We start from the raw sequence: 27,709 nt of genomic DNA, 5'->3' as shown, positions 1-27,709 counted from the left end.
TATACAAACTTGAGGGAATGTAAATTATATACCTCAATTTTTAATTTCTTTTATCGATAATAAAAATATTTAAGTAAAAACATTTTGTGCTTTTACATAGATTTCTTTTGTTCTGGATGCATTTAGCTTGATTTCAACTTGGATCCAACTTTTTTAGTTGTGACTGTAAATTTGTCATATCATTAGTTGGTTCCTCTCCAAAATCTTTTGTGTCCCCTATGGGAGCATCAAACATAATTTAAATATTGTAATTAGAAGAGAACATGCAAATAGAACTACCTTTATATACATTTGTTGGAGTTGTACGAGTAGATGAATCATTTGTATCCCAGCTATGATCTAATTTGGTTAAATCTGAACCCGGTCTTATTCCATCACTAAACATAACAGTTTTTTCTACCCGACTTTTTTGGGAACCTTGAAGTATGTGAGGTATTGTAATTACTTTATATGAATTTTTGAATGCAAATCAATTATAATAACATACCTTCCCTCTTTAATACACCTATTGGTACCATAACTGAAATTGGACTGGGGGTTGAGTTGCTTACTTGCTGATGTGGAGGAATCACAGAACAATATTCCATCGGATTATTTGGGTTTGGCCTATCGGCTCCCCTTATATTGCCACCAATTGCACCAACAGAATTATTCATATCATCAGAACAATTCGCTAAGTGTTCAAAACAAATCAAACAAACCCGAGACTCAATATTTCCTAAATAAATTAATTTGGCTTTCATACAACAGCATTTCGAGCAAAGAACCTAGAACACAGACAAATTAGAGACAAGTACAATTTCAACAACAACTGAAAACAAAAGCATATTAGATTGACAAGAAAGTAAGTTCTGCGTTATAGTGTGTTATATATTTTCAATTTTTCCCATAGACTTTTTTCTATATTGCTGGCATTTTTATGATTTCTAAACCATAAAAATTCTAACAATTATCAGCAAAAAGTGAACCGAGTGTGATTTCAGATCATTAAGTGAAAATGATGCTGCATTCTATTAATTTATATTGAAAATCTTCCTCCTTCGATATTGTGTGTCATAAAAATTAGGCATATGATTAATTTGAAATAACACAATAGATTCTTTCATAGCATGACCTTTTTCTATACAATTCCATGTAGTTTGTGTTTATATCACTGTCCAATACCCAATTTTTTCCACTAGTTTCTTCAAAAATGGTTTGAGGTAATTAAACTTGAGATAAATAATACCAATATTTTCTTATTTGAACAATAATAGAATAAGACTAATCACGCAAGAATTAAAAATACTTTCTTATCAACCCAATAATGAGATTCAAATTATTCATTCATATTTACCTGCCCGCAGGCTCTACAATGGTGCCTCCTTTTAATAACTGTGAATTTAACATTGCACTGCATACAGGTACTAGTAACATGATCAGGTATCCAGTAAGGTGCAATTTTTCCTAAAAGATGAATTGGTACAGGCTCAGGCAATTGGTCTTGCAAACTATTAGTCATATTTCCTTTATCATTTTGTTCTCCAGCAGTTACATCAGCCGGTGAAGGCATGACAACAGAATTATCTAATTGATTAATCATTGCCAATTCACCAGGTTTGCTTAAATCACTTTCAGAGGAAGATGATGTTTCTATATAACCTTTAAAGTTTATATCTGTGTTCATTGGAGTCTGACCTGCAGACGAAATTTGAAAATCTACAACCGTGGGCGGAATACTAAGTGATATGGGATGAGAAGTGATTGAATCTGCACAAGAATTTACAGTCTGTGGATCAGAATCACTAGTTTTGCTTACTTCTTGTGTACCTACTGGAATCTGTGTATCATTAATTTCTACAGTAGACGCCTGTGAAATGCTGTCATAATTAATTGCACTATCATTACGTGTGTATGAACAGAAATCAGAAACTATATTATCTGAAAAACCTGGAGTTTCAAACATGTTAGAACTCTTAACAGAATTTCCTCCAGCTTTGGCATCAGCATTGTCAAATGAGTCTGCATTATTATGCTCATTTTCAATTTGTTGTAAATAGTTCTCTAGCTCAGTATCGGATATATCATCTAATGAAATTTGAAAATCAACAACCTTAGACGGAATACTTTGGGATGTGTTATGAATTACATCGGATTCCACAGAAGTAAATTGAGTTTGTAGATTAGAATCAAATTCATTTGTTTTAGAATCAAGTTTGATCTTTATAGGAACTTGAGCATCTACAATTTCTGCTGTGGACGCCTGTGAAATGCTATCATAATTAACTGCATTATCACTATCCATACATGAATATAAATCAGAAGCACTAGTATTTAAAATGATTGGTGATTCATTTTTATCGCAACTCTTAATAGAAATCAACTCTGGTTTGGTATTATCAGGCGAATCGGTATTACTATCATCACTTCTATTATTTTTCAGATCACTTTCCTTCTCTACATCAGATTTATCTACCATTGAATTAAATTCACCTTTTTCTATGTCTTGACAATCTTCAGTACATAATAAAGGTGTTTGAATAGATGGCGATATGTCTTCGCCATGACTTACATTTGTCTTTTGTTGTATTGATCCAGTTAAATTCTCGCACAGATTAATATTAGATTCCAATTTATTAACATCGACCTGAATTACCATTTCATTCTGAGTTTTCATGCCAGTAGTTTGTTCGCACTCATAAACATCAAGGTCCTCATCCTTTACTAATTGCTGTTAAAAACAAATAATTGACATTAATAAAAAGCTGATTTTTTTACATCAAAATAATAATCCACTTCAAACAATAAGCTACAGAATAAAATAAATACTGCACATATAGTGCAAAATAAAACAAATAATTGTAGCAAATAGATGAAATATTGGTAAATATAGAGTAAAATATAAATTACATTTTCACTATCAACATCAGACATTTTCTCAGGAATTTCAGTTGTCTGCATTGCAGGTAAATGATTTGAGCTGGTGTTAATATATTCAATCATATTTGTAAACGTTATTGGAGTATCTAAATTTCCTTTTACAGACGAGAGTACCAAATCTTTTGAGAGCATTTTAATACTATCTGAACCACTAACTGGGGGTAGTTCAAATTCATTATTATTTGAGACTTTTGTTTGGCTTTGTTCTATAGGAACCTCAGCATTTTGTTCATTGAACTCAAAATCATCGAGAACTTTGTCAAGATCAACAACATCCATCTGAAATAAATATAGGTACGACCTTGGTAAAAGATATTTAGAGTTTACAGAGTTTATATGACATCATACGTTCTGTCATGAGAAAATTAATAACTTTACGTATTTCAATTACGTATTACCTTCAAACGTTTATTCAACTAAATCCATATGATCACAAATGTCGGCACTGTCAAATATAAACAGTGAATGAAGCAGACAAATTTAACGTGTCATAAGACGGTTTATCAACTGTAATCATATAAAACTAATTAACTTGTACTACAAAGTCCAATAATAATGTTTGTGTAAGAAAACGCATGGTATCATTAAAATAATATATGTAAGTTCGTTTTCTGTTACCATAGTTATATTCCTACATAATGCAATTACTTGGCTGTATTGTTGACTACTGGGGCTACTTTTCCAGCCCAGCTGTCACATACGATTTCAACCCAGTCAACATAGACACAAAAGCTTCAACTTCGGAATAATTCGCATATAATGGAAAATAAGCTATAATCAATGAAATTTTAAAAGTCGCTTCCGATTTGACCTCTGCGCTTTTCTTTTATTCAAGGTCAAAGGTAAAAATGACATTTTTCCTATTTTTCTATGAAAATTATCGAAAAAAAAAACATGTTAGATACGTCTGTCATAATACGTCCCACATGCATTAATCTTCTCTAATCATAAAAAATCAAAAGATCGGATCGATAAGAACTTTTTGCATTTAATTTTCTAAAGCTTATAAAACGCCTATACCAATTTTCATCGTCGTGCGAATTTTCGATTTAGCATGTCTATTTTGACTGGGCTAATTTGTGGCAAACTGCGTCGATGTACACGCATCTGACGTAAATGGTACGGCGTTTCGCCGTCGGCGCTACGATCGCCGACTTAGGATCGGATCGGACAGTAAGGTATGCGGTTGCGGTATGCGCACTAACGTGACAGAACAGAAGCGTAAAGTTCGTACTTCAGTCCGCTTCAAAATTAGATTACTCCGTGAAATGGCTGACTTTCTAAAAATGTAAATAAAAACTTCAAGTGCGAAAAAATTTAAATAATTTACGTGAAAATTAGATAAAAATTGTTAATTCGAATTAAAAAGGATAAATATTAACATACGATTCTTTTGTCGATAAGAACAGTGAAATTGAATCAAATTAACAGTGCAAACAGTGTTGTGATTATTTAGCTTTACGTAGAGGCTGTGAAAATAAGAACCTTTTATTTGCTGGTGCTATTTTTGCACTAGAATGAGGGTTAGAAAATAGTTTATGTGGACATAAATTGCTCGTTACAAATTATCGTAAAGTCGTAATTGAAAGTGGAATTGCATTTGATGATCGATGCATTATAAACTATTATTTATTTCCCAGTTATCTTTAATTTTCATTAATTATACTATTAAATGCTAAATTGGACGAATAGCTTTCATAGTAATTCAAACACAGTTGGTTTGTTATTTAAGATAATACTTGTAGAGTCACAAGCTTAATAATAAATTGTTTTCATTGTAAAAATACTAACCTAGAAAATTCAACAAAGGCGGTGGCTTCAGCTTGTAAACAATAATTAGTCGTTTATATATTTACAATATAAAATATCGTAGATATTGTAAAATATTACACATATATTATTCGTGGTCTAATAATATTCTTTGCCAGATCAGAAAGTGCAATCGTATGGCTAATGACCTACAATTTCCATATTTCGCTTTTATGCCATTATAATCAACAACTTTTCGATGTATTGACGATAACACATATCTAATCATATTACCTGAACTGTTATCAAAATTTTTTGTTCGCGAATTATGTTCCGATAAATATTTTCATATTGTGTGAATTAGTATGAACCTTGTCCTAAAACATGAATTTGTGCTCCCTAGATCATAGATCATAATCAAAAATAAAATGAATGTTAATTGTGATGGGGAAATGAGTTCACCTCCGTGCAATCGTAATGAAGAAAGTTTGAATCAATCTCAAAGTTTAAGTGAAAATGGACCAGAAGACAGAGGTCCAGGACCTCCTACTCCATCTGATAAACTTGTCACAGGGGCTTCGTGCAAAGCCCTACGCACTGCGGTTTCAACTCTTTACCCTATAGACGATTTTATCAAAGAAAAAATTGCCTTTGGCTTTTTCTCCGATGTCTTTAAGGTAAGCGGAAAACATTTCTTTCATTCTTTCGCTACAACTGATAAAGTCGCCAATCATTATATAAAAATTAATTTAAAATTGAAAAGAATTAAAAACCACAATAATGAATTAGTACTTTGAATTCCTTCTCAATAGTTTAAGTCTGTTTGATAAATCGTTCTAAAAATCTATATTATCATTATTATAATAATGCGATTTTATTTTCAAATACATGTATATCCAAAATCATTCATTTCTATTATTAATAGATCCAAGTTGTTTGTAGAAACAAATAACATAATAGTAGTATTACCATAATGATTCAATGATTACTTATCACAAAAATCACTTTATAAAAATGTGAACGATTTGAAACATATGACTAGAATATTAGAATATTGGAAAATTGATTTTAACTATTTATTAAAATCAAATTAAGATATGAATTATTATTAATATGCTTTGAACTCATCTCCGAGCTTAAATCTTCCCATGTTACTCCTAATTATTCCTTTCTAAGTTCAAATATCGTTTATTTTTTAACAATATTTCTTCTGACTTCATCTGGCTGATATCAGCAATTATACAAATTTGAAACTTTCTGGTTTATGAAAGTCATTAAATTTATGACGTCTAACACGTTGTTTTCACTTAACGACATGTTTAAACAAAAATATGGCATTTCTATGGGCTAAACTTAGCTAATATTTATTCTCTACTTTTAAGACCCTTCCTTATGAACTGCTTTTTTTCAAACTTGATGTAATTGATACTCTTACTTGTATTCCCTTTAACTAATTTGTTCTTAAAGCTTTGCATAATTTTCATAAACACCTATCAAAGGAGCATAAATAAACTTTAAACTGAGAAAAATCACTGAAAAAAGAAACATATCAATAATATTAATATGGTAGTCTACCGAAGGCAGGCCCATGGTGTAAGTGCACCACCAAACCAATTATTCCCTCCCCCCCTTGTTTATTATTCCCATTACCATTAATCATTTTTTTATTGACTTTGTGCATTTTCCTTTCGAAACTTTCAGTTTCCTGTATTTTCTCTCTCGCGCTCGCGTAAGTTATTATCAATCATCTGCATTATCTTCTTGGCAATCCTTTTCGCAATGTCCTTCCACTTTATCTTCTCCATTCGCCTCCTGCACTACGTTTCTCATCAATATAATTATATTTTGCTCATTTTTTATTTATAAATAATCAAAACGTAAATATAAGCGAAAGCAATAAGCGATAGCATCAAAAAACATAATTCAAACAAACAATTGCAATATTTACTGTAATCCCACATTATTAACTTCCCGTAGGGCAAGTTATAGTAATCGCGGAAAAATCGAAAATGAACATTTTTATAGATCTTTACGTTTCAAAACCTTCTGAACATTTTGGCATACCTTAGGAAAAATGGATGTATGTGTGTGTGTGTGTGTATGTATGTATGTTCGGATTTGAATAATTCAAAAAAACATTCGATTCGTATTGATAAGGAGACGTGCTGATTAGTTTTTGGCGAAGGCAGGTCTAGCCGTTCCGAAGATATGGGGCAAAAAGTGCCAAAAACGGTAACTCAGTTTTTAAGAGAACAGAGTGTTCGATTTGAATAATTCAAAAAACATTTTACTTTTATTAACAAGATGAAGAACTGATCTGAACTGATTTTCATGAAGGTAGGTCTAGCGGTTTCGGAGATCTAGTAAAAAAAGTAAAAAAAAGCCATTTGGCGCTCAAAAATGATCAGTAGACATATGCACATCAAATTATCATATATTTTATAGAGATTTTAACAATAAGTATAAATTTTGTTTACATTCCTATGGGTTCATCGTAGCTTACGCGCTTCGATATTTCGCCTCTATGGAGTTAAAGCAGTACGATTGCTTTGAAAAAAAGTTCAGAATTTCCAAAATATTTCAAAATAAATTTTTCTTCAAAGTCTTTTTTTCAAAAAAAAGTTAGTCTTTGTCAAAAATTTATAGTTTTTCAAAAATCTAATTTTTTCAGAGTAGATTTTTTTCAAAAATGTTAATCTTTTTAAAAAAAATAATTTTTAGTACGGGCAGTTCCAGCAATTTGCCTTAAGGCACGATGCCATGCGCCCCACTAGTTTTTTGTATTTTCTTGTGTTTATGTAAATATGTTTATTGATTCTCAAATCAACATTATGTACCATTTATTTACATTTGTATTTCCATACTTTGCCATTCCTTGCGATTGACGTTGTTTTGTTTTGCTACGTTTCACGCTTGGTATGTTGTTTCAGGCTCTGATAAAATAATATGAATGCGTTATGTTCTTGTAAATATTTTGTTGATTCAGCACCCTAATCTATTATATTACATTAAGTAATATATTTTCGTAAAAATAACCGTTATATAATTTCAATACCTTTTTGCAATCGAGCGGTTTCATTAATTCCAATTCTCATCGTTGCTTTCTCATTCTCCTCGTTCAAAGCGAACGTTTGCTGTGAGAGCTTGAAAGAAAGATTCGCACAAAGCGACGCAAGTTTATTTTTAAAATATTGTATGAATTAATCAGGTAATAACGTTCATAATGAGTTGAGATAAAATTAATTAAATGGCTAGAAAAGATCGACACGACAAACAGGAAACAGGAAAACTTAACTGATAATATTATTGCAAGCTACATAACGAGATATATGTATTGTTTATCCTTCGATATAGAAGGATGTTTTTCTCCAAAGTGTTTTTATGGGTTATAGATAGGCGGGATTTTATCAGTATTTTCATTTAACCTGGCGTTGTTATAATTTCGGGCGCGAGTTTGCGAGTCCGCGAGTCCGCCGAACGTCACCGCCGCGTTTCCGCTCCGAATTAGAGCGGTGATTCACGCGATACATTTCAACGAATATTTTAAAGGCTATTACAGAATAGGTTTAGCAATAAGAGATATGATAACTAATTTGTCTTCATGCCAATGCATGCATATATTTCTTATTTTTAGGTAAGCATTTTCAAAACATGGCCAATACTTACTCTTGATGTTTTGTTGCAAAAACTTATTAACAATACTTGTTAACCCTTTCGGTTCGAGCGGTACACATGCAATTTATACCAGGACGTAATGTAAGTGTTTATCTGTGAGATAAAATACATATGACCCGTAAAACAGCATTTAGTTTAGAACCATTCGCGTTTTATTTTCTATCCGCCCAAACCACGTTGCAAAAATCATACTATTTTCAATAAAATTGCGATTTTCGACGATTGTAAGTGATTACAATGGACAAGAAAGCGATAAAGTAGGCAAATATAACTATGTTTCAAACATTTTGTATTTATTATTACTAAATTATATTAGTAGTACACATACGTACCAGCCGTCTATTACGTCTTATATGTTCTCAAATAAGAGGTAGTTAAAAAATCGTAAATATGTATTTTTTTGTTCTTTGACTGTCTATTAATATTACAAATAGCTAGATACAAAAAAAAATATTCATAATCTGCAACCATCGCAAAACAAATGTGTATCAACAAAAAGTTGGTATAGTACAACAGTTCACCAGCTTCCCCAGCTGCACACATTAAAATTATTACACAAACTGGGTTTTTAAACAATTTTTCGACTACCGTCCCGAAAGGGTTAAATGCTTACTACTAAGAACGTCCTTATTAATAGAAATTAGTACTTCGTATTGAATGACAGTTGATTAATTCCTATAGCTACTTCGTTAGTTTTATTTATAAATTTCCGTATATTTCTCTTTATTATTGTTTAAATAGAGGAATTCAATAATTGGGAGGTAATTAACAAATTTAAAAAGTTATCGGAGTGTTCGGAGCTATGATAAATTAACTAATATTATTAACTATTGTTTTATTTATATTTTTATATATTTTGAACAGCGTTCAGAAAGCGAGTCCAATAATTTGTCGTGATATTTTTTCAAACCACGTGGTTTAACCAGAAGGCAACCAACGGTTGGCCAATCTCTGTTTGATATATTTTATTATTAGATTATATTTTCTAATAGTGATAATTTTTTAATTTGATGCAGCTTTAGCGTGGGAGGGTTTTTTCACTTGGAAACATTTGATTATCTAATACAAAAAATACATACTCATCAACTCACATACAAAAACATACATACTAAGAATTTACTCTATATTAAAAGATCTATCAATTCGAATTATTTCTCTTTGGGATAAAAAATCCTTACTGTATAAATATATGCACAGAGTCAATCTGTAAATCTTTGAAATAAGATTTTAGTGGCGTGTTAAATATTTAGAGAAATATAATTTTCAATCAACTAAGTTAAAAATTTGGCAGATGTGACATCCATGAGACCATTCAGTGCGTTAAAATGAAATATAGGATTTGTTTAAAAATATTTTCTAGGCTTTCCACATAATGCGTTGGATTTAAAATGATTCTTGACTTCTCTTAACCGGAAAATTACCAGATAGGACAAAACTATTTCTTGTATAATAAAATACATCTCTCAAAATGTAATACATGGACTGTAAATAACTATCCTGTCACCGTAAAAAATGAATTTATCACAATCTACCTCGAGAAATCCTGAGTTGTTTACAAAAATGGCTTATCAAATCCTGACCACTCATTTTAGAGCGTTGCTGATATTATTCGAATAATATTTAATGGGTTTCTGATATGTAGAATCTCCAATCAATATTGTTTTTCATACAACGTATTGAATTTCATTTCACAAGGTTGTCTTCATTCACGAAGTTTCAAATTTCTTCTCTTTCATTCTCTTAATGATTAGTAATTTATTTATCATTTATTAAAACTGTGAGTAATCACGTAGAAATTCGCATACTTCTGCGTAGCAGAAAATAGTAGCTATTGATTATTTGCACTAATGCTGATCTACAATTTCAAACAATGCGTAAAATATTGTAATTGCAACTCGTCAGGTTCAAAATTGTCTGTACAACTGGAATATTAATGGCTTGTCTCACATTGGAAATAAGTAAAACTTTTGAATTATCCATTATAAGTAACTTTAAATTTTGAAATTGATAAAAACAATAATTATAAATCATTTCAGGTGACCCATCGTACGACTGGGGATGTGATGGTCCTCAAGATGAACCAATTAAGATCGAACCGTCCAAACATGCTTCGGGAAGTGCAGCTAATGAATAAATTATCACATCCGAACATTTTGCGGTGAGTTGATTCACCACTTCTCACTAATTCAATTATTATTTTATCTTACTAATACTAAATTAAGCCAAACAATGTATTCAAAAAAGTAACTGCAAAGTTTTATATTTTGATTCGCCTAAAAAGCGCCATAAATCATATATATTATGCACAAGTACTTATACATTTTGGAAAATAAAAATATAAAAAAAATATTTTCATTTTTTAACTATAAATCAAAAATAGTACATCAACGATCACTAACACTTCAATTCTAAGAAAAATCGAAATTTTTCCTTAGATATACATTTACTGTAGAAATGTTCAATTTACCTTATAGAATTTTTGTAACTTCTAATTGCTAAATAAATAAAACAATAAAAAATCTAATTTTATAATTGTCTTCGAAAACTCGAACGTTTTCCTCAAATCGTTGTAGGCGTTGAGCGTTGTACGTGATCCGTCCACAATATTTACCTGATCGGATGCAAATATTTACCACTTATGCAAATACATAAAAAATGTGGGCGTTTATCAACGAAGTCTAGCCAAAATCGAAAAGTATGGAAAATGATTAAATTGCCAACGATGAGATGTAAGCAACGTTGCCAAACAATTGTAAACATTGTCAAAACTTGGCAAGACGTACGAATATCCTCTTAACATTACGGAACTATCTTGGCACATGTTATATAAAATTCATAATGTAATTAAAATATATTAATTGCTCGTAATATATGATACTGGATTTAGAAAATAATGCATGTAGTCTCTGCTTTATTACGGCCATTTCCTATATATCATTGTTTTTTCATTTTGAAATATCCTTATCGAGTTCAACGAATGGCTTTCAAATTTTTAAAATCGATGCAGCCGTTTGAGAATAACATTGAGGGAAGGTAAAAAATTGGCTCAATTACTCGCAAACGTACGAAATCCTCTAACATTACGGAACTATCTTGGCACATGTTATATAAAATTCATAATGTCCACAATATTTACCTGATCGGATGCAAATATTTACCACTTATGCAAATACATAAAAAATGTGGGCGTTTATCAACGAAGTCTAGCCAAAATCGAAAAGTAATGGAAAATGATTAAATTGCCAACGATAGATGTAGCAACGTTGCCAAACAATTGTAAACATTGTCAAAACTTGGCAAGACGTACGAATATCCTCTTAACATTACGGAACTATCTTGGCACATGTTATATAAAATTCATAATGTAATTAAAATATATTAATTGCTCGTAATATATGATACTGGATTTAGAAAATAATGCATGTAGTCTCTGCTTTATTACGGCCATTTCCTATATATCATTGTTTTTTCATTTTGAAATATCCTTATCGAGTTCAACGAATGGCTTTCAAATTTTTAAAATCGATGCAGCCGTTTGAGAATAACATTGAGGGAAGGTAAAAAATTGGCTCAATTACTCGCATCAATTTTCCAATTTTAGTGTCAAGCGATACATGAAAGCTTTAATCATTAAATAAATTATGTAGAATAAACCAATAAAAATTAAGACGTTCTGAATGCCTAATTATCACTGAGTTAAGTTATCCGTATTATTAATTAAAAAAATTACTGAAATTTGTAGAAATCATTATTGATTTATTTCGATTGATGTAATTTAATAGAAGTCCAATATATCAAAAATATCTCTTATCGAAAATTTTTAATAAGATATTAAACATAGATATTATATTACGCTTGTGTGCGATTGTTTTTAATAAATCATTCACAACGTGATATCAGGATGATGGAAGATTAAGATTAACTTTGATAACATTTTTTTATTAACAACTGAAGTGGAAAAATAGCTAGAGTCTCGATTGTTATTAAAGTCTCAAAAGTTGTAAAAACTCAAGTTTTTCGAAAAACATTTTTAAAATATTAGAGAAGTTAGTTGACTTTGGAAGCCGACGTTTTCACAAAAATTCCTGAGCCGATTTTGAAAATTTAAAAGCCATTCCAAAGACGAAATTATTTTTGGCGATTTTATGAAACTTTGTTGATGATAGAGTTCATAAATCTGATCTATTTGAAAGCTATCAATTGGAAATCGCATTGATTAGTTTAAGTCAAAATTTTGAAATAGACGGTTGAAAATTCTATTGTCAGAATTTTAAAAGTTGTCGAATCTCAAATCATAGTTCTCAAGTCTAATATTCACACATGTAAAAGTAAGTTAATACAACTTGCCTTAAGGTAAAATGACATCCGCTTAAACTTTATTTGCGTGATTACAAACTATTCGTTTTACAGCTTATTATTAGAACAAAATGTATTATTCAAATATTATTAACTTCCCGTAGGGTAAGTTATAGTAATCGCAAAAAAATCGAAAATGAAAATTTTTATATATCTTTACGTTTCAGAGGTTTCTGAACATTTTGGCATACCTTAGAAAAAATGGATGTATGTGTGGTGTGTGTGTGTGTGTGTGTATGTATGTATGTATGTATGTGTGTGTAATGTATGTGCGGATACAAATTTTTCGTCGACGATTTCGGGAACACGGATCACCGATTTGAATAATTCAAAAAACATTCGATCCGTATTGATAAGGAGACGTGCTGATTAGTTTTTGGCAAAGGCAGTCAAGCCGTTCCGAAGATACGGGCAAAAAGTTCCGAAAACGGTAACTCAGTTTTTAAGAGAACGGAGCGTCCGATTTTAATAATTCAAAAAACATTTTATTTGTATTGACAATGGAAGGATCGATACAACTTTCATGAAGGTAGGGTCCAGCGGTTTCGGAGATATAGAGGAAAAAGTAAAAAATGAGCATTTGGCGATCAAAAATGATCATTAGACATATGCACATCAAATTATCAGACATTTTATAGAGATTTTAACAATAAGTATACATTTTGTTAACATTCCTATGGGTTCCGTACCAATGCTCATGCGTTAGACAGCGACGCGGCGCTTACGCGCTTTATATTTTGTCCCTATGTAGTTAAAGCAGTACGATTGCTTTGAAAAAAAAGTTCGATCTTCCACATATGGTCAAAATAAAGAAAAAAAAATTTTTTTTCAAAAAAAATTTTTTTAAAAAAAAAATTTTTTTTTAAAAAATTTTTTTTCAAAAAAAACTAATTTTTTGTCCAATTATAGTTTCTCAAAATCTTATTTTTCAAAGTAATTTTTTTTCAAAAATGTTAATCGTTTTAAAAAAAAATAATAATTTTTGGTACGGGAAGTTCCAGCAATTTGCCTTAATGCACGATGCCCTAATTGCCTTAAGACAGAATTCCACTTACAGCTAGTTAATAAAATATATTAGTCGGATACTAACTACTTGTAGGCTTAGGGCAAGTCGCATGGACTTTCCGATTTGTAAATAATCGGACTTGAGCAATGAGCTCACAGCATGGATATTAGTCGCTAAAAATTTATAATTTAGTGTTGTAGTAAATTCTCAAATGTTTCTATCGTATGTGTGACTTAATAATTTGTGTAACCGATAGCCTTCCCTAAATCCAGTTTGTGTCATGAGCAATTAATTTTAGTGGAAAGCTAATGCAATGCAAATGAATTTAATTAACTTCCCGTAGGGCAAGTTATAGTAATCGCAAAAAAATCAAAAATAAAATTTTTTATATATCTTTACGTTTCAGAGGTTTCTGAACATTTTGGCATACCTTAGAAAAAATGGATGTATGTGTGTTGTGTGTGTGTGTGTGTGTGTGTGTGTGTGTGTGTATGTATGTATGTATGTATGTATGTATGTATGTATGTATGTATGTATGTGTGTGTGTATGTATGTGCGGATACAAATTTTCGTCGACGATTTCGGGAACACGGATCAACCGATTTGAATAATTCAAAAAACATTCGATTCGTATTGATAAGGATACGTGCTGATTAGTTTTTGGCGAAGGCAGGTCTAGCCGTTCCGAAGATACGGGGCAAAAAGTGCCGAAAGCGGTAACTCAGTTTTTAAGAGAACGGAGCGTCCGATTTGAATAATTCAAAAAACATTTCACTTGTATTGACAAGATGAAGAATCGATAAAATTTTCATGAAGGTAGGTCTAGCGGTTTCGGAGATATGGAGGAAAAAGTAAAAAAATGAGCCATTTGGCGGTCAAAAATGATCATTAGACATATGCACATCAAATTATCATATATTTTATAGAGATTTTAACAATAAGTATACATTTTGTTAACATTCCTATGGGTTCCGTACCAATGCTTATGCGTTAGACATTGACGCGGGGCTTACGCGCTTTACATTTTGTCCCTATGCAGTTAAAGCAGTACGATTGCTTTGAAAAGAAAGTTCAGATCTTCCACAATATGTCAAAATAAAGAAAAAAAAAATTTTTTTTCAAAAAAAAAAAATTAAAAAAAAAATAATTTTTTTTAAAAAAAAATTTTTTTCAAAAAAAGTCATTTTTTGTCCAATTTATAGTTTCTAAAATATCATATTTTTTCGAAGTAATTTTTTTCCAAAAATGTTGATCGTTTTTAAAAAAATAATAATTTTTGGTACGGGAAGTTCCAGCAATTTGCCTTAAGGCACGATGCCCTAATTGCCTTAAGACAGAATTCCACTTACAGCTAGTTTTATTTTTATTGTCAGTCGCTGAGGAAAAAACAGCTGAATCACTTATTCACACAATTTCATCTGGGAACGTCCCTCGGTGAAAATATCTCATCGTCAGGTTTATGGCGCCAAGCCATAAGCATACTCCCATACATACTCTACAACTATCTCGATGCCTCCGAGAACATTTTTCGTGCACTATTTAAAAATAGCCAAACTAATCTAATCGTGAGAGATCCGTTGTCTCGCAAACTTTCATTCCGTTGCATACGTTTATTTTCGTTTTATACGAATTTCGTTCATAATTATTCGCTATCATTTATTATAACTGACGATGAGGATTACACAAACTGATATATCATCTACCTCTATACGTACTAGTATGGTATATGTACTATACTATACGTACCGCACTAAAATATTACGTTCACTTCTTTCTACACAAAGCATATATCATCGACACCAACGGACGATGAAAGAACTTTCTTTAAATTCTTTCCAGACTATTGTTATAATACATTGAAATTTGATCACATCGCCACTATTATTTCAAGTAAACTGCTAGTCTAAACATACTAGTTTGAATTAAACACTAACCAGTAATAAATTTGTCTTGATGAAAGACAACTTTCTTTGAACTTTTTTCAGACTTTTCATATTTGATATATTTTAGTACTCAAAAATAGAAGTTATCATAAATATTATTTAAACACTAATCAAATAGTAATTAATTTGTTTTGATAAAAGAATTTTAAATTCTTTTCAGTTTATTTATCGTAGCTTGAAATCTGATCATAATTAATATTATTTCAATTATTTTAGAAGCCAAACAGTAGCTTTTATAATTATTTAATCACTAATCTATCAGAAATAAATTCGATTTCATTAATTTGCATGAGAATCTAAGCAACTTGATCATAATTCAGATAATTATTTGTAGAGATTGTGCTGTATAAATTTTAGGAATATTTTAGATTTTAAGAATAATGCAATATGTAATGAGTAAAAAATATTAGCTAATATATTAGTTGAAAACAAACAAATATTTTTCTGTACATTTATACACTTTTTAATTATTTGAAACTTGAAAGAATTTACTTTTTGTCTTTGAAGTGAATAAAAAATCATGTCACATTAAATTATATCTTCAGTATAACTTTTTTAGTTTGTGTTTTTCTTTCCAAACATTAATTTCATGAGTACAAAGTTCCCGAAGAAGGTCACATGCGATATTTCCGAAACGTAGAAATAATTATAAATGGCAAATTAATTAAATATTTTTATTTAAGAAAAAGTAGGCAGAGTAAGTATTTCAGATAAATGAATAAATTTATGATAAATTGAAGTATATTTTTATGAAATGGTTCAATGGCTTTTAATTGATTGAACATTAGTTCTAAAAATTACAAATATTCATCAGTAGTGCATTTTAAATGTTCTTATATTTGATATATTGTACTGCGATATTATACGATGGAGAGATTCAATACATTGACACTTGACATGACAACGGTATTTTTCAAAATGGTCCTATAATTAATTCGGGTGTAGGCTCTTTAATAATTTATTGTATAATCCCGAATTTTACATCAGTTTCAATGTGTAGAAATCGATACCCACATATTAATAAAAAAAAAAGATTTCGGCTATGTTACGAATGAGCTCTCGCAATAACATCAGGGCATCGTTATGCGCCGAAGTTAATTGTATGCGAGCCAAAAATCGTAGAGCCGCCTAGGCGGAAAAATGAGGTGATTTCGTAGAATTTCATTGCATTAAAAGACGGAACAGGCCATGAAGAAATTATGTTTTAACCCTTTCGCTACGATAGTGTTGTCGCTGTTCAAAAGTATTTGAACCACAACAAATTTCAGGATTTCCCAATCTTTATCAATAAAAATATTTGAACAAATGACAATTACACTTTGTAGGTTTATTTTGAAAATTGGAACTTCATTATTACTACTATTGGAAATGGGGTAAAAAATAAAAAGATTTGTGAAAAATCAACATGATAAATTTCAACAACTAGTTGGTATTGGTATTTTGCCTTAAGGCAAGTTACATAAGCTTCCCGATATGTGGAAATAATCGATTTAATCAATAAAAAATAAATTAATTAAATGAGTGATTAAAAGTATTCCGAGTGGATTTATTACACATAATTGAAAACGAGCGAAGACGTTAACTCGCACTATTTTCTAAAAGCTAATTTTCAAAATCAATAATTTTTATAAGTAATATCGCCGAATTTTAATTTTAACAAACGTCGAAAAATTACTCATTTTCTCAAACCTTGAATTTTTAAAATTAAACTACTTGTCGTAAGGCCGTAATATTTCAGTAAGTTCTATTAGACCATGATATATATCGCCAAAAAAAGTTTCATAAAAATCGGCTTAATTTTTTTTTTCAGCAGTTAATTACAAGAAAACGGCTCGGTAGATTTTCACCTAAAACTAATCAGTATCATTCCTAACTAATATCTTTCGAACTGTTTTTGATTTTTTAAATCGATTCGGTAGTATGAGCTTAAATGTGGACGAAAAGTCTAACACTTTTTTCTAAATTACAAACGATAGTCCTCATTGAGATACTTCAAATGGCTTTTAAATTTCTGAAATCGGTTCATGCGTTTTTGAGCAAATGTCGATGAAAGTTCTAATTTTGACAAATGCCAAAAAAAAACATACTAATTTTTGCAACTTTGAAGAATTTTTAAAATTAAACGACTGGTCGTGGGGCCGTAATATTTTAGTATGATCTATAAGACTATGGTATCTACCATAAAAAAAAATCATCGAAAATGATTTTTTTAACATTTTATTACAAGGAAACGGCCTGGCCGATCTTGGACAAGAACTAATCAGCCGTTTTTGAGAAAACGTCGATTTACGGCAAAAAATCTGTTCACACACACACACAAATACTTTTTATAAATTTGATCTCATTTGATTCAGAATGGCTTGAAACGTTGAGAAAACATAAATTAGCAAATCGGATTTTTTTATGAAAACATAAACTTCTCCTTTGGGATGTTAAAAGACAACAATTCGACGTATAATGGAATATAAATGTGTAATTTTGTGATATTTCGTGTGCTGTAAAATGTAAGTGGCTAAATGCTCTGGCGGAGCCAATAAAAAGTAAATAAATTTTATTTCTAACTTTTTAAGAATTTTCGACAGGCGGGATAAACGAGTGAAATAATGAAATTTTTGAGAAAAAAACGATTGCAACGGCTAGATAAGACTTATCGGTATTTTGGCAGTTCATTTATTGGCTTCGCGGCTTTGCATGTGGATTAATGACACTCGACTTGTAATATTTTCGATCGTCGGCGGTGTATGGTGTATGTAACATTATGGCACGTGTAGGCGAAGGCATTTCAGTTATGAAATATGGATTTGTACTGATAGGTGAGGTGAGCAAACGCTATAAGCATTTCGAAAAAAGAATACAACGAAAGAAAATGCGAACATTGAATGATTTTAAAAAAACATTTTTCAACTACATCGAGAGATAATATTTAGATATTTAAAAAAGGCAACCACTTGGTCTGCAAGCTTTCATAAAAGAAAAAACAGTCATGTAGGAATAGTTTTGAAGTGGAAAAAAAAATGCAATTTTATAAATAACACTAAAATTATCCAAAAGTCTAAAACTTTCAAAACAAAGCTGTTCCAAAGTAACTAATTATATTTTTAAGAATACGCAGATATAGTGATCTGCATAAGCAATTTTATCCACAAACCACTTTTATTTACGGCCTTTGAAAATATTATGTATTTTGGAATATAAATTTTATTGCTAATGGAGGAATATATTAAAAGTATAAACATAATATTGTTATTCAAAATATAAAAACGAAACACAAATTCATTATCACAAAATAGTGCTTATTTTGAATTCAATGTTTTTGAATTATTTTGTTGTTTCTGCTCGATTGAGTTCATATTAAATGTTGTATATAATTTCTAGCCGAATGTCGCATATCTACTGTCGAAACGTATAAATAAATTATTAGTTGTGACAATAATTTTGTGCTTATTTAATTTTTATATTTTGTAGTTTATCAAATTATTTTATTCAATGTTTTAGGGATATGAAATGTCTCTTTCTTCAGAAAACTATTGATAACAAATTGAAAAAATATACAATTTAGACATTTACTTGATTATTTTAAAATTGTAGGAATTCACTTTCACTTTATAACTGAACGTTTTTCAAAATAGGTAAAAAAGGTAGTAACAGAAATAAAAAGTGAATTCTTTCAAGTGTATAAATATGTAATAAAAAATTATTATCATTAGTTCCTGTAGAAGGGGATATCCCATATGCTTGAAATATTGAATAAAATAATTGGAAAATGAAATAAATTTTTGAAAAAAAAAGTACTTCAGTTCAAAAATATAACTATCATAAACAACAATGGCTATTCCGAAAAACTAATAAACTTTTCCACGAATTTATTTCTTAACAAATTCTGTGTTTTATCTTTCTGCAGGTTTATCATCTGTAATCATCTGTCAGCTTGTAAAAGTCAATCTTGTTTGATAAATTTATGAAATAAAAAAAATGTAAGAATCATGCAATGTTTTTGGAATCTTTTTTATAAAAATTGATTCTGTAAACAATCTCCTTGTCATTAGATGATTATCTGATTATGAGTGTCTTGTGTGTAACGTAGAATGAAAAAATAATTAGGGCAAGAGAAGGCTCTTATTGTTAGTTAAGAATTTGTTTCGAAATTTTGAATCCTCGTTTCAGATTCATGGGCGTCTGTGTCCACGAGGGCCAATTGCACGCACTGACTGAATACATAAACGGCGGCTCCCTTGAGCAGCTCATACTTTGCAAATCGGAAAATTTATCCCTTATTAATAAAGTTTCACTAGCCAAAGATATATCGATGGGCATGCAATATTTACATACCAAAGGCGTCTTTCATCGAGACCTGACTAGCAAGGTAAATGACTAAGAAATAAATGAATTTCTTTTGAAAATCAATACTTATTTTTTATTAATGTATTTACAGAACGTTTTAATTCGTCGTGAAGCCAGTAAGATGACTGCGGTAGTCGGAGATTTCGGCCTAGCGGCGAAAATACCTCACAATAGGTAATGGTAGAAGAAAGATATAAGGTCGTACATTTATAATTTAATATTGAAATCAAGAAGAATTTGACGGCTTTCGAATGAAACATTTATTTTTTTTTAAATTCAACAATTGAAAAAAAACTACTTATAGCAAATTTTAAAAATTATATGCTTTACCATATTTTTCTATTTATAGGACTGAATTTCGTTTACCAACGGTGGGCTCCCCATATTGGATGAGCCCCGAATGCTTGAAAGGAGAATGGTATGACGAAAGCAGCGACGTCTTCTCCTACGGCATCGTACTTTGCGAATTAATAGCCAGGGTAATTTTATATTTATCAAAAAATACTATTAATGACAATTTTATTACACATTTTATCCAACAGATACAAGCAGACCCAGATATTTTGCCTAGGACTAACAGTTTTGGATTAGATTATTTTTCATTTATTGAATTATGCCCTCCGAAAGAAACTTTGCCAGCATTTCTTCGTCTTGCCTTCAATTGCTGCGTGGTAACAATATTTATACATTATGAATGAAATACGAATACTGTGGCTTCTATTAATATTGCACAATTCTTTTTTTATAGTTCGCCCCATGTAATCGGCCTACGTTTTTTGAAATTGTTTCTAAACTAACTGCAATTTTAGAAGATTTGAGAAATGGGGAAGATTCAAGTAAAAACTCATATAACAACGATATTAACACATCAAAGAAGATGAGTAATAATGAATTATCAGTCTATCCCAAAAATGATCTTTTCAATTACAAGGATATAAAGCTGAGTATCGATGCCAAATTAGATGTTTATCACAAAAGGAATTCTGTGGATGTGCCAACCCTGATTACAAACGCTGCCAATGAAATTTCACAAATTAATTTAGACAAATCAACAAAAGATTGCACGGATAAAAAATGTATGTCTTTTGCATTACTCCTATTTTGCATTTTACATTCAACACATTATAAATTTAGATTTTATTTATCCGTTAAACGATTGATCACTAAATAACTGTTTGTTTTATATTCTCATTAATTTTTGTTCAATGTTAACTAAACTCGTCTACGTTATATATTGAACCTCTTCTAATTTGTTATTTCTACTGGGCATAGATCATCATAGACGTTCGATGTCTGCAGACGTGGGCGGAGTGCTTTTCCCCGCCCATACGGCGCCCAGTGAGAAAGCCAGATGTCATCTCCTGCAGAGATCTCCGCCGCAATCGGAAACCTCGCTGGTCGACTACGAGATCAATTCGAACTACATGGCACTCCGAAAAGTAGCCGAAATAATGTGTCTGAAGGACCCGGAATACAAACCGCGCTCAATCAAAAGTAAACTGAATCCATTCTCGGCACTGCGGTTCTGCGGCGTTAAAAAAATTATAGGCGGCTTCAATAATTCTTATACCTCCGGTGCGGGTGATCTGTTTAGTTCGTGCTTCGAATTGCCTTCTCCGCTGTTTCATGATCCAAGTAGTTTGAATGATGTTATGGAAGAAAATTTATCGAGGGCTTCCTCAGTTAATGCTAAAACAATTCATTACTTGACACACCTGCTTCCACTGAAAAAGTGTCAAACGATGATCACACTGTTGAAAATGCACTAAACCAGTACAAAATTAATGAAATGAGAAAGCCAGATGTCATCTCCTGCAGAGATCTCCGCCGCAATCGGAAACCTCGCTGGTCGACTACGAGATCAATTCGAACTACATGGCACTCCGAAAAGTAGCCGAAATAATGTGCCTGAAGGACCCGGAATACAAACCGCGCTCAATCAAAAGTAAACTGAATCCATTCTCGGCACTGCGGTTCTGCGGCGTTAAAAAAATTATAGGCGGCTTCAATAATTCTTATACCTCCGGTGCGGGTGATCTGTTTAGTTCGTGCTTCGAATTGCCTTCTCCGCTGTTTCATGATCCAAGTACTTTGAATGATGTTATGGAAGAAAATTTATCGAGGGCTTCGTCAGTTAATGCTAAAACAAATTCATTACTTGACACACCTGCTTCCACTGAAAAAGTGTCAAACGATGACCACACTGTTGAAAATGCACTAAACCAGTACAAAATTAATGAAATGCCAAACAATGATGTAGAAGAGGAAAGGAATAATGAAGCTGCTGAAGAGAACAATGCCAATCCCGAGTCAACTGGCGCTGTAAGTAAGGCCAATTCATTATATTCCCACCCTTTGTTTAAAATGTGGAAGTCAAATATTGCATCATCTCAAGATGAATTGAACGAATCCGAATTGCTTTTAAACATGAATGAAAATAAACACAATTTGACCAGGCGAGGCTCAACAGAGAGTGGATTTTTCTCCTGCTTCTATGACGATTTGTGCCTCCATTCTAAACATTGCATATGTTGTTCTGACATACTCAGAGATCCTGAGAAAATTAAGACTGACCTTGGAATAGATAGTTGTTATTTATCAGATTCAAAACTACCATGTCAATTGTGCAGCTACTGTACTTTTCCCAAGTCTAGCACTACCACAGATTTCAATAGCCTATCCAGCCCTATCACTCATGTGGATTCTCAATGCATAGATATTCTGAACAGGTTGTCGTTAGACTCTGAAATAAGTGGACTGATGCAGCAACGAAGCATGTTAGCCAATCAATTGCTTTATTGCAATAAGAGAAGTTCTTCCATTTATACAGATAGCTCTGAGGACATATCAAGTTTAGCTGGATCCGATTCTTTGCTCTGTGATGAACGTGTCAGTTATACAGGATTCAACGGGAGATCACGATCAGCACAGATTTCAAAGATTGTTGAATACTTTGAAAGGAAAGGAGCAAATTTCAGACACTCATCTGTAGACAGTTCAAAATTTAAGGTTCCATCCGATGACCTATTGTACTCAAAAGCCTTTGGCAGAAGTCCATCGGACTCGAAAAAGGATTTTGAAAAAAGGTTTAATATTGATTGGAATAAAAATAGTGATTATGATGAATTTTGCTTCGGCTTGGATAGTAGTACCTCAAATCCTGGTTCTTCTCAACAAAGACTGGTTATATGTAAGGGTGCAGTGAAGTCAAAACTATCATTGTTCGACAAGGGGCTATAAAGGGCATTTATGTTACTTTATCTTAATATCATTTTCATTTACTTCATGTGTCAAATGTTTCCCAACCCAATTCAATTATCCAATCACATGTACCTGTATGTTATCATAATATCTAATAGCTTCAATGATATTTAGTTAATAAAACAGTTCTTCCATGTTGAGAAAACCTAATTTTTGCTCATTCATATAAATTTCATTCTATCCAATGTAAAATGTGATAAGAAAATTTATAGATGAAGTTAATTTTTTTTATATGGTGTAATTGATGTATTTAATTTTTTCATAAATCAAATCACAAGCAGAATTACTATTATTGTGATCTATGTATGTTTATACATGAGAAAAATGTTTTGAAAATGAAAACTAAATGTCATTTTATATGTGGTTTCGAGAATAATTTGATTCCCTGAATCATTCTTTTGATAATGCATCTATTATATATATAAGATTATTGGATATGTAAGAAATTTATAAACATATATTCAAATGCATATCTTGATTAGTTCAATTAATATTTACTTTGATTGAAGATGGTATGAATTGAATTCAAAAGTATTTGCATAAAAATTTAATTGCTATAACCCAAAAGAACAATTTGAACTGCAATATCCAAATCAAAGTTAAAATTTTGTTCAAATATATATATATTATATATATATATATATATATATATATATATATATATATATAATATTCCAATCTTTTCAAAAATATGTCCTACAACACAGACCTATATATGTGGGCATAAAATTTTATAGGACATGTATGAGCCAAATATATTAACGAAAGATTAAGGTACTATTAAAAATTACTTGTAAGTAAGAGTTAATAATAACATATTGTGAATAGCATAATGATTCTTTAGTTAAACTATATATTTTAGAGAGCAATTGAATATTGGTGTCGATTATTATAAATAATATTTTCTATCAGAACTTTAAGATAAATTAATACTATATATTTAATATTCTTAACGTTCTTGTTACTTTAGTATAATTATACTACATTGTTATATGATGGGCACTATTATAGGTAAATTTATATGTATATAATTATTTATGTTACTTTTTCTGGTATGAAATTGTATAGTAAATATATATTTTTATATAGTATTCTAGTCACAGTTGTCTAAAATATTACTTAGTGTAAAGAACACTTACTGATTATAATAATTTTGTGTTTGATGTAAATTCACTATATATTTTTTTCAGAATACAGTCTTACTCTTTCAAACATGATTTTTATTAATTAGATATTGAATTGTATCATGTTCATATAGATTAATTATTACTGAGAGGTTTCTAGGGCTCTGATAAGCTAATTAAAAGTTTTCAAGCTTGCTTTCAAAATCCTTGGGAATCATTTTCACAATTTAAAAAATATATAGGTATATATATATATATATATATATATATATATAAGTGTATAAATAAAAATCAAAACATTACTTACATTGCACACGTTCAAATTTTCTTGAAACTGGAGAGCAAAATAAACAGACAAGTCAACCAGCTCGCATCCTGTAAATAAAAATATTGTTTCATTAATTTAACCAAAACTAAAATTGTATTAAACAGTATAATAATGATTAAAGAATAAAAATAAACAATTTAATGCAAACTTCAAAAAAATGAAACTCATCGAACTATTAGTTAATTGAATCAAATTAAAGCAATCTATGATTTCAATGAAAGTATGCACAAAACTGAATTTCATTCAGAATGATATGCATAATTAAAAATTGGCTAAACCATGAGTAGCAAAAATCAAATCAAAAGGTTTAAGTGAAAATTCATACCAATACTTCATGAAAATTATTCTATTTAGCAAGCTAATAATTATTTGAATAATATCAGACAAGGTGCAATAATAATAAAACTAAATAATATTGAGAACTATTAAATACAGAGCAAAGACAAATGTAAAATTAAACTATAATTATTCATTTAAACCGAACGAAATTGAAGTATGTAGTTTTATTAAATTAATTTATATATAAAATTCAATGTATAAGAACTTTTATTGTAATGTTTCATAATTAATTCAGCATAACTAATATTAAAATCAATTAACAAAGGTTAATCTTATTAATGCATTCAATAAAATATGTCTCAAAAAATAAATAATATGTATCTCAGTAATCATTATTCACGAAAACAACTTATTGAGTATTGCAATAGGTGCAGAAGAATCATTCTCATATTCTTTTTGTATAAAAAATATCGAAATACACTATAAACTTGTACTAACGAATTAAATAATATGTATGCAAGCATAAATTAATAATGTGAACAACTTATTTATTATTGCAAACTCATTCTCATAATCTTTATGTATAAAAGATTAAATGAACACTACTCATTTATCATTGTAGAAGGTGCTTTCGAAGAAACATTCTCTATTCTCCTCGTGTAAGAGATTCAGAAGGTAACTTAAATCATTAAATAAGTTGTAAATTGATTAATGCAATAAGTGCTTCCGAATAATCATTTTATATTCTTTTGTTATTAAAGATTTATCAACTCATATCGATAAAGAACTTTGAAAAGCTGTAATAAATATTTAATGTCAATAATGCTCACGGAAGTACTTACCAAAATAAATATCCACATATAAGATACACATAATTTTATAGAAACATGAATATAAAAATCTACTCACTTAAATTGTCTTCTCTAATCACACTTGGACAATTCTTATCGTGCAATTAATTATCATGATGAACAAATTGAATATTAATTATTAAAAGAAATATAACCAAATTGCACTGATGTCACAAATATATAAATTACATAAATACATATTTTCTGTCTATCTGTCAAATTCGTTTGTACATTACAATAAATGGTCCTCAAACGATTTAAATGATAGAAGGGCTGTTTGAAGAAAACCGATGTACCAGTTTTCAACTGTCATCATAACACATTTGATATTGAAAATATGCGAAAGTAGCCCCCTTTCCTAAGAGGTAACATTTTTATTGATCAAATTATTTATTCAACAAATTACTTATTTATTAAAGTATAAGAATCAAACGTTTATTTATAAGAAACTGAATTTGTTGCAGTCGGTGACACTTGCATAACCTCACAAAGTTAAAATTGCACGTTGTTAAATTTAAAGAAAAAACTAGATAGTAAATGTTATTTTGCCTTCTGGCAAGTTGCATTAATATCCTGGTATGTATTTATAATCAATTAGAATTGTTTTAGCAACTTTTAAAATTGTCACTACTAAAATTTGAAATTTTGACAGCATCCACTACTTTGATAAATTTTCTTAGGATGTTCGTTAAGACCAAGAATTTAATCATTATACAAAATTTCATTAATAAAAAATTAAAATCGCCAAATAAATTACGTTTTTAATTAATTACGAAGAAACGGCCCGGGCGATCAATTAATACCTTTCGAGCAGTTTTTGAATTTTCAAAATCGGCTCAAGGCATTTCAAACCCGACAAAAAAGTTGACTAAAAATTTTGCACTTCTCACCTAATTCTAAAGAAATGGCTCTGCCGATTTTAATTTTGGGCGAAAACATAAATTTATCCTGTGGGAAAAGTCATATTCACGAGAGGGTAGGTACTAAAAAACAATCTTTTATAAATTCAACAATCGAAATTGATTAAGTTAAAAGTTTGTTCTGTCACTTCCGACATTTGTAAAAGCATCGGAAGTAAAATAAATAACTTTCGAAAATGAACATTTCGAAGAAAAATCAAAAGTTAAAAGTATATTAATGAAAAATCAATAGTTAGCACCCTTTGTGAATTCATTGGAGAATTTGTTCGAGTGAAATTGACTAAATTATAAGTCCTGAAATCAGTATTTACCTTGAATAACTGTGACATCGCATAACACCTTTTGATATTAAACAAACACTTGGATTCACTTCACTAGAAAAGTAAGACAATTGTGTGGTTGTCTAGGTTATAAATTATTGTTTATAAAGTATTGTCTACAAAATACAGCATGCAACAGATTGCCACATGAGAATATTTTCGTTTCTTGTTCATTGTTGGCAACATGCAATTTTGGCTCATCCTTTTATTCATTATTACTTGTTACAACTTCCGCCATTTTTTAAAGAGCAAAGTTTTACACATAATATTTGACCAATTAATCGACGCGGGCCCAGGGCGGGCTCTCATAGAGTTTCATTGAATTGCTTTTAAATTTTTTAGATTTTTAAAACAGTTTTTGAGAGAACGTCGACAAAATGTCAAATTTTGTCTCAAATACACACATGTACTTTTTTCAATCCTTGGGGAAGTTAATTATTTCTATTTTACTCACTATCAGAAAAGCAAAACAATTTTTCTCTATTTAATTTATTAAATTGTATATACCATAGAATATTTTAGTGCATTACAAATGAAGCATAAGGCTCTTCGACTTTTGTCTCACATGAGCATTCAAAATGATTTAAACTATAAATAAATTATTATACAATATATAATACTATAATGGTAATGATAT

At 30.3% G+C, this 27,709-nt stretch overlaps 2 protein-coding genes across 5 annotated transcripts; one reads left to right on the top strand and one right to left on the bottom strand.

Annotated features, from left to right (window-relative positions):
• Positions 1-2: 2 nt before the first annotated feature.
• On the bottom strand, positions 3-27,190 carry LOC113378539 (zinc finger FYVE domain-containing protein 9). Of its 4 annotated transcripts, none has more exons than XM_026619083.1 (7): positions 27,064-27,190; positions 24,682-24,749; positions 2,890-3,198; positions 1,337-2,710; positions 488-767; positions 280-417; positions 3-216 (listed from the first exon to the last, which is right to left on the bottom strand). In XM_026619083.1, the coding sequence occupies exons 3-7, from the start codon at positions 3,196-3,198 to the stop codon at positions 134-136; spliced, it is 2,184 nt and encodes a 727-aa protein (XP_026474868.1). In that variant the 5' UTR covers positions 24,682-24,749; positions 27,064-27,190; the 3' UTR covers positions 3-133. The 4 variants fall into 4 exon arrangements, with proteins under 4 accessions (XP_026474868.1, XP_026474871.1, XP_026474870.1 ...); XM_026619086.1 differs by having other exon boundaries at positions 3-163; XM_026619085.1 differs by lacking the exons at positions 24,682-24,749; positions 27,064-27,190 and adding exons at positions 3,318-3,426; positions 3,538-3,594.
• LOC113376338 lies at positions 4,246-23,291 on the top strand. Its single transcript, XM_026616246.1, has 9 exons — positions 4,246-5,345; positions 10,380-10,501; positions 19,813-20,011; positions 20,081-20,163; positions 20,339-20,468; positions 20,532-20,660; positions 20,738-21,065; positions 21,262-21,671; positions 21,784-23,291. Exons 1-9 carry the CDS (start codon positions 5,097-5,099, stop codon positions 23,227-23,229), a joined length of 3,096 nt encoding a protein of 1,031 aa, XP_026472031.1. The 5' UTR covers positions 4,246-5,096; the 3' UTR covers positions 23,230-23,291.
• Positions 27,191-27,709: the final 519 nt, after the last annotated feature.

The sequence above is a fragment of the Ctenocephalides felis genome, unplaced genomic scaffold (assembly GCF_003426905.1).
Source record: "Ctenocephalides felis isolate EL2017-DRISC unplaced genomic scaffold, ASM342690v1 CF-g0.4_SCAFFOLD_01886, whole genome shotgun sequence".
NCBI classification, from domain to species: Eukaryota; Metazoa; Arthropoda; class Insecta; order Siphonaptera; family Pulicidae; genus Ctenocephalides; species Ctenocephalides felis.
Note: the sequence above shows the minus strand (reverse complement) of the source record. Positions and strands in the feature narration are given on the sequence as shown.

Coding starts and splice junctions, on each gene's coding strand:
- LOC113376338 (XM_026616246.1), top strand. CDS start 5,097: ATGAATGTTAATTGTGATGGGGAAATGAGTTCACCTCCGTGCAATCGT. Junction 10,502..19,812: donor TCACATCCGAACATTTTGCG/GTGAGTTGATTC, acceptor TCCTCGTTTCAG/ATTCATGGGCGTCTGTGTCC. Junction 21,066..21,261: donor AGATTGCACGGATAAAAAAT/GTATGTCTTTTG, acceptor TACTGGGCATAG/ATCATCATAGACGTTCGATG.
- LOC113378539 (XM_026619083.1), bottom strand. CDS start 3,198: ATGGATGTTGTTGATCTTGACAAAGTTCTCGATGATTTTGAGTTCAAT. Junction 2,711..2,889: donor CTGATGTTGATAGTGAAAAT/GTAATTTATATT, acceptor TGTTTTTAACAG/CAATTAGTAAAGGATGAGGA. Junction 418..487: donor AGGTGTATTAAAGAGGGAAG/GTATGTTATTAT, acceptor ACATACTTCAAG/GTTCCCAAAAAAGTCGGGTA.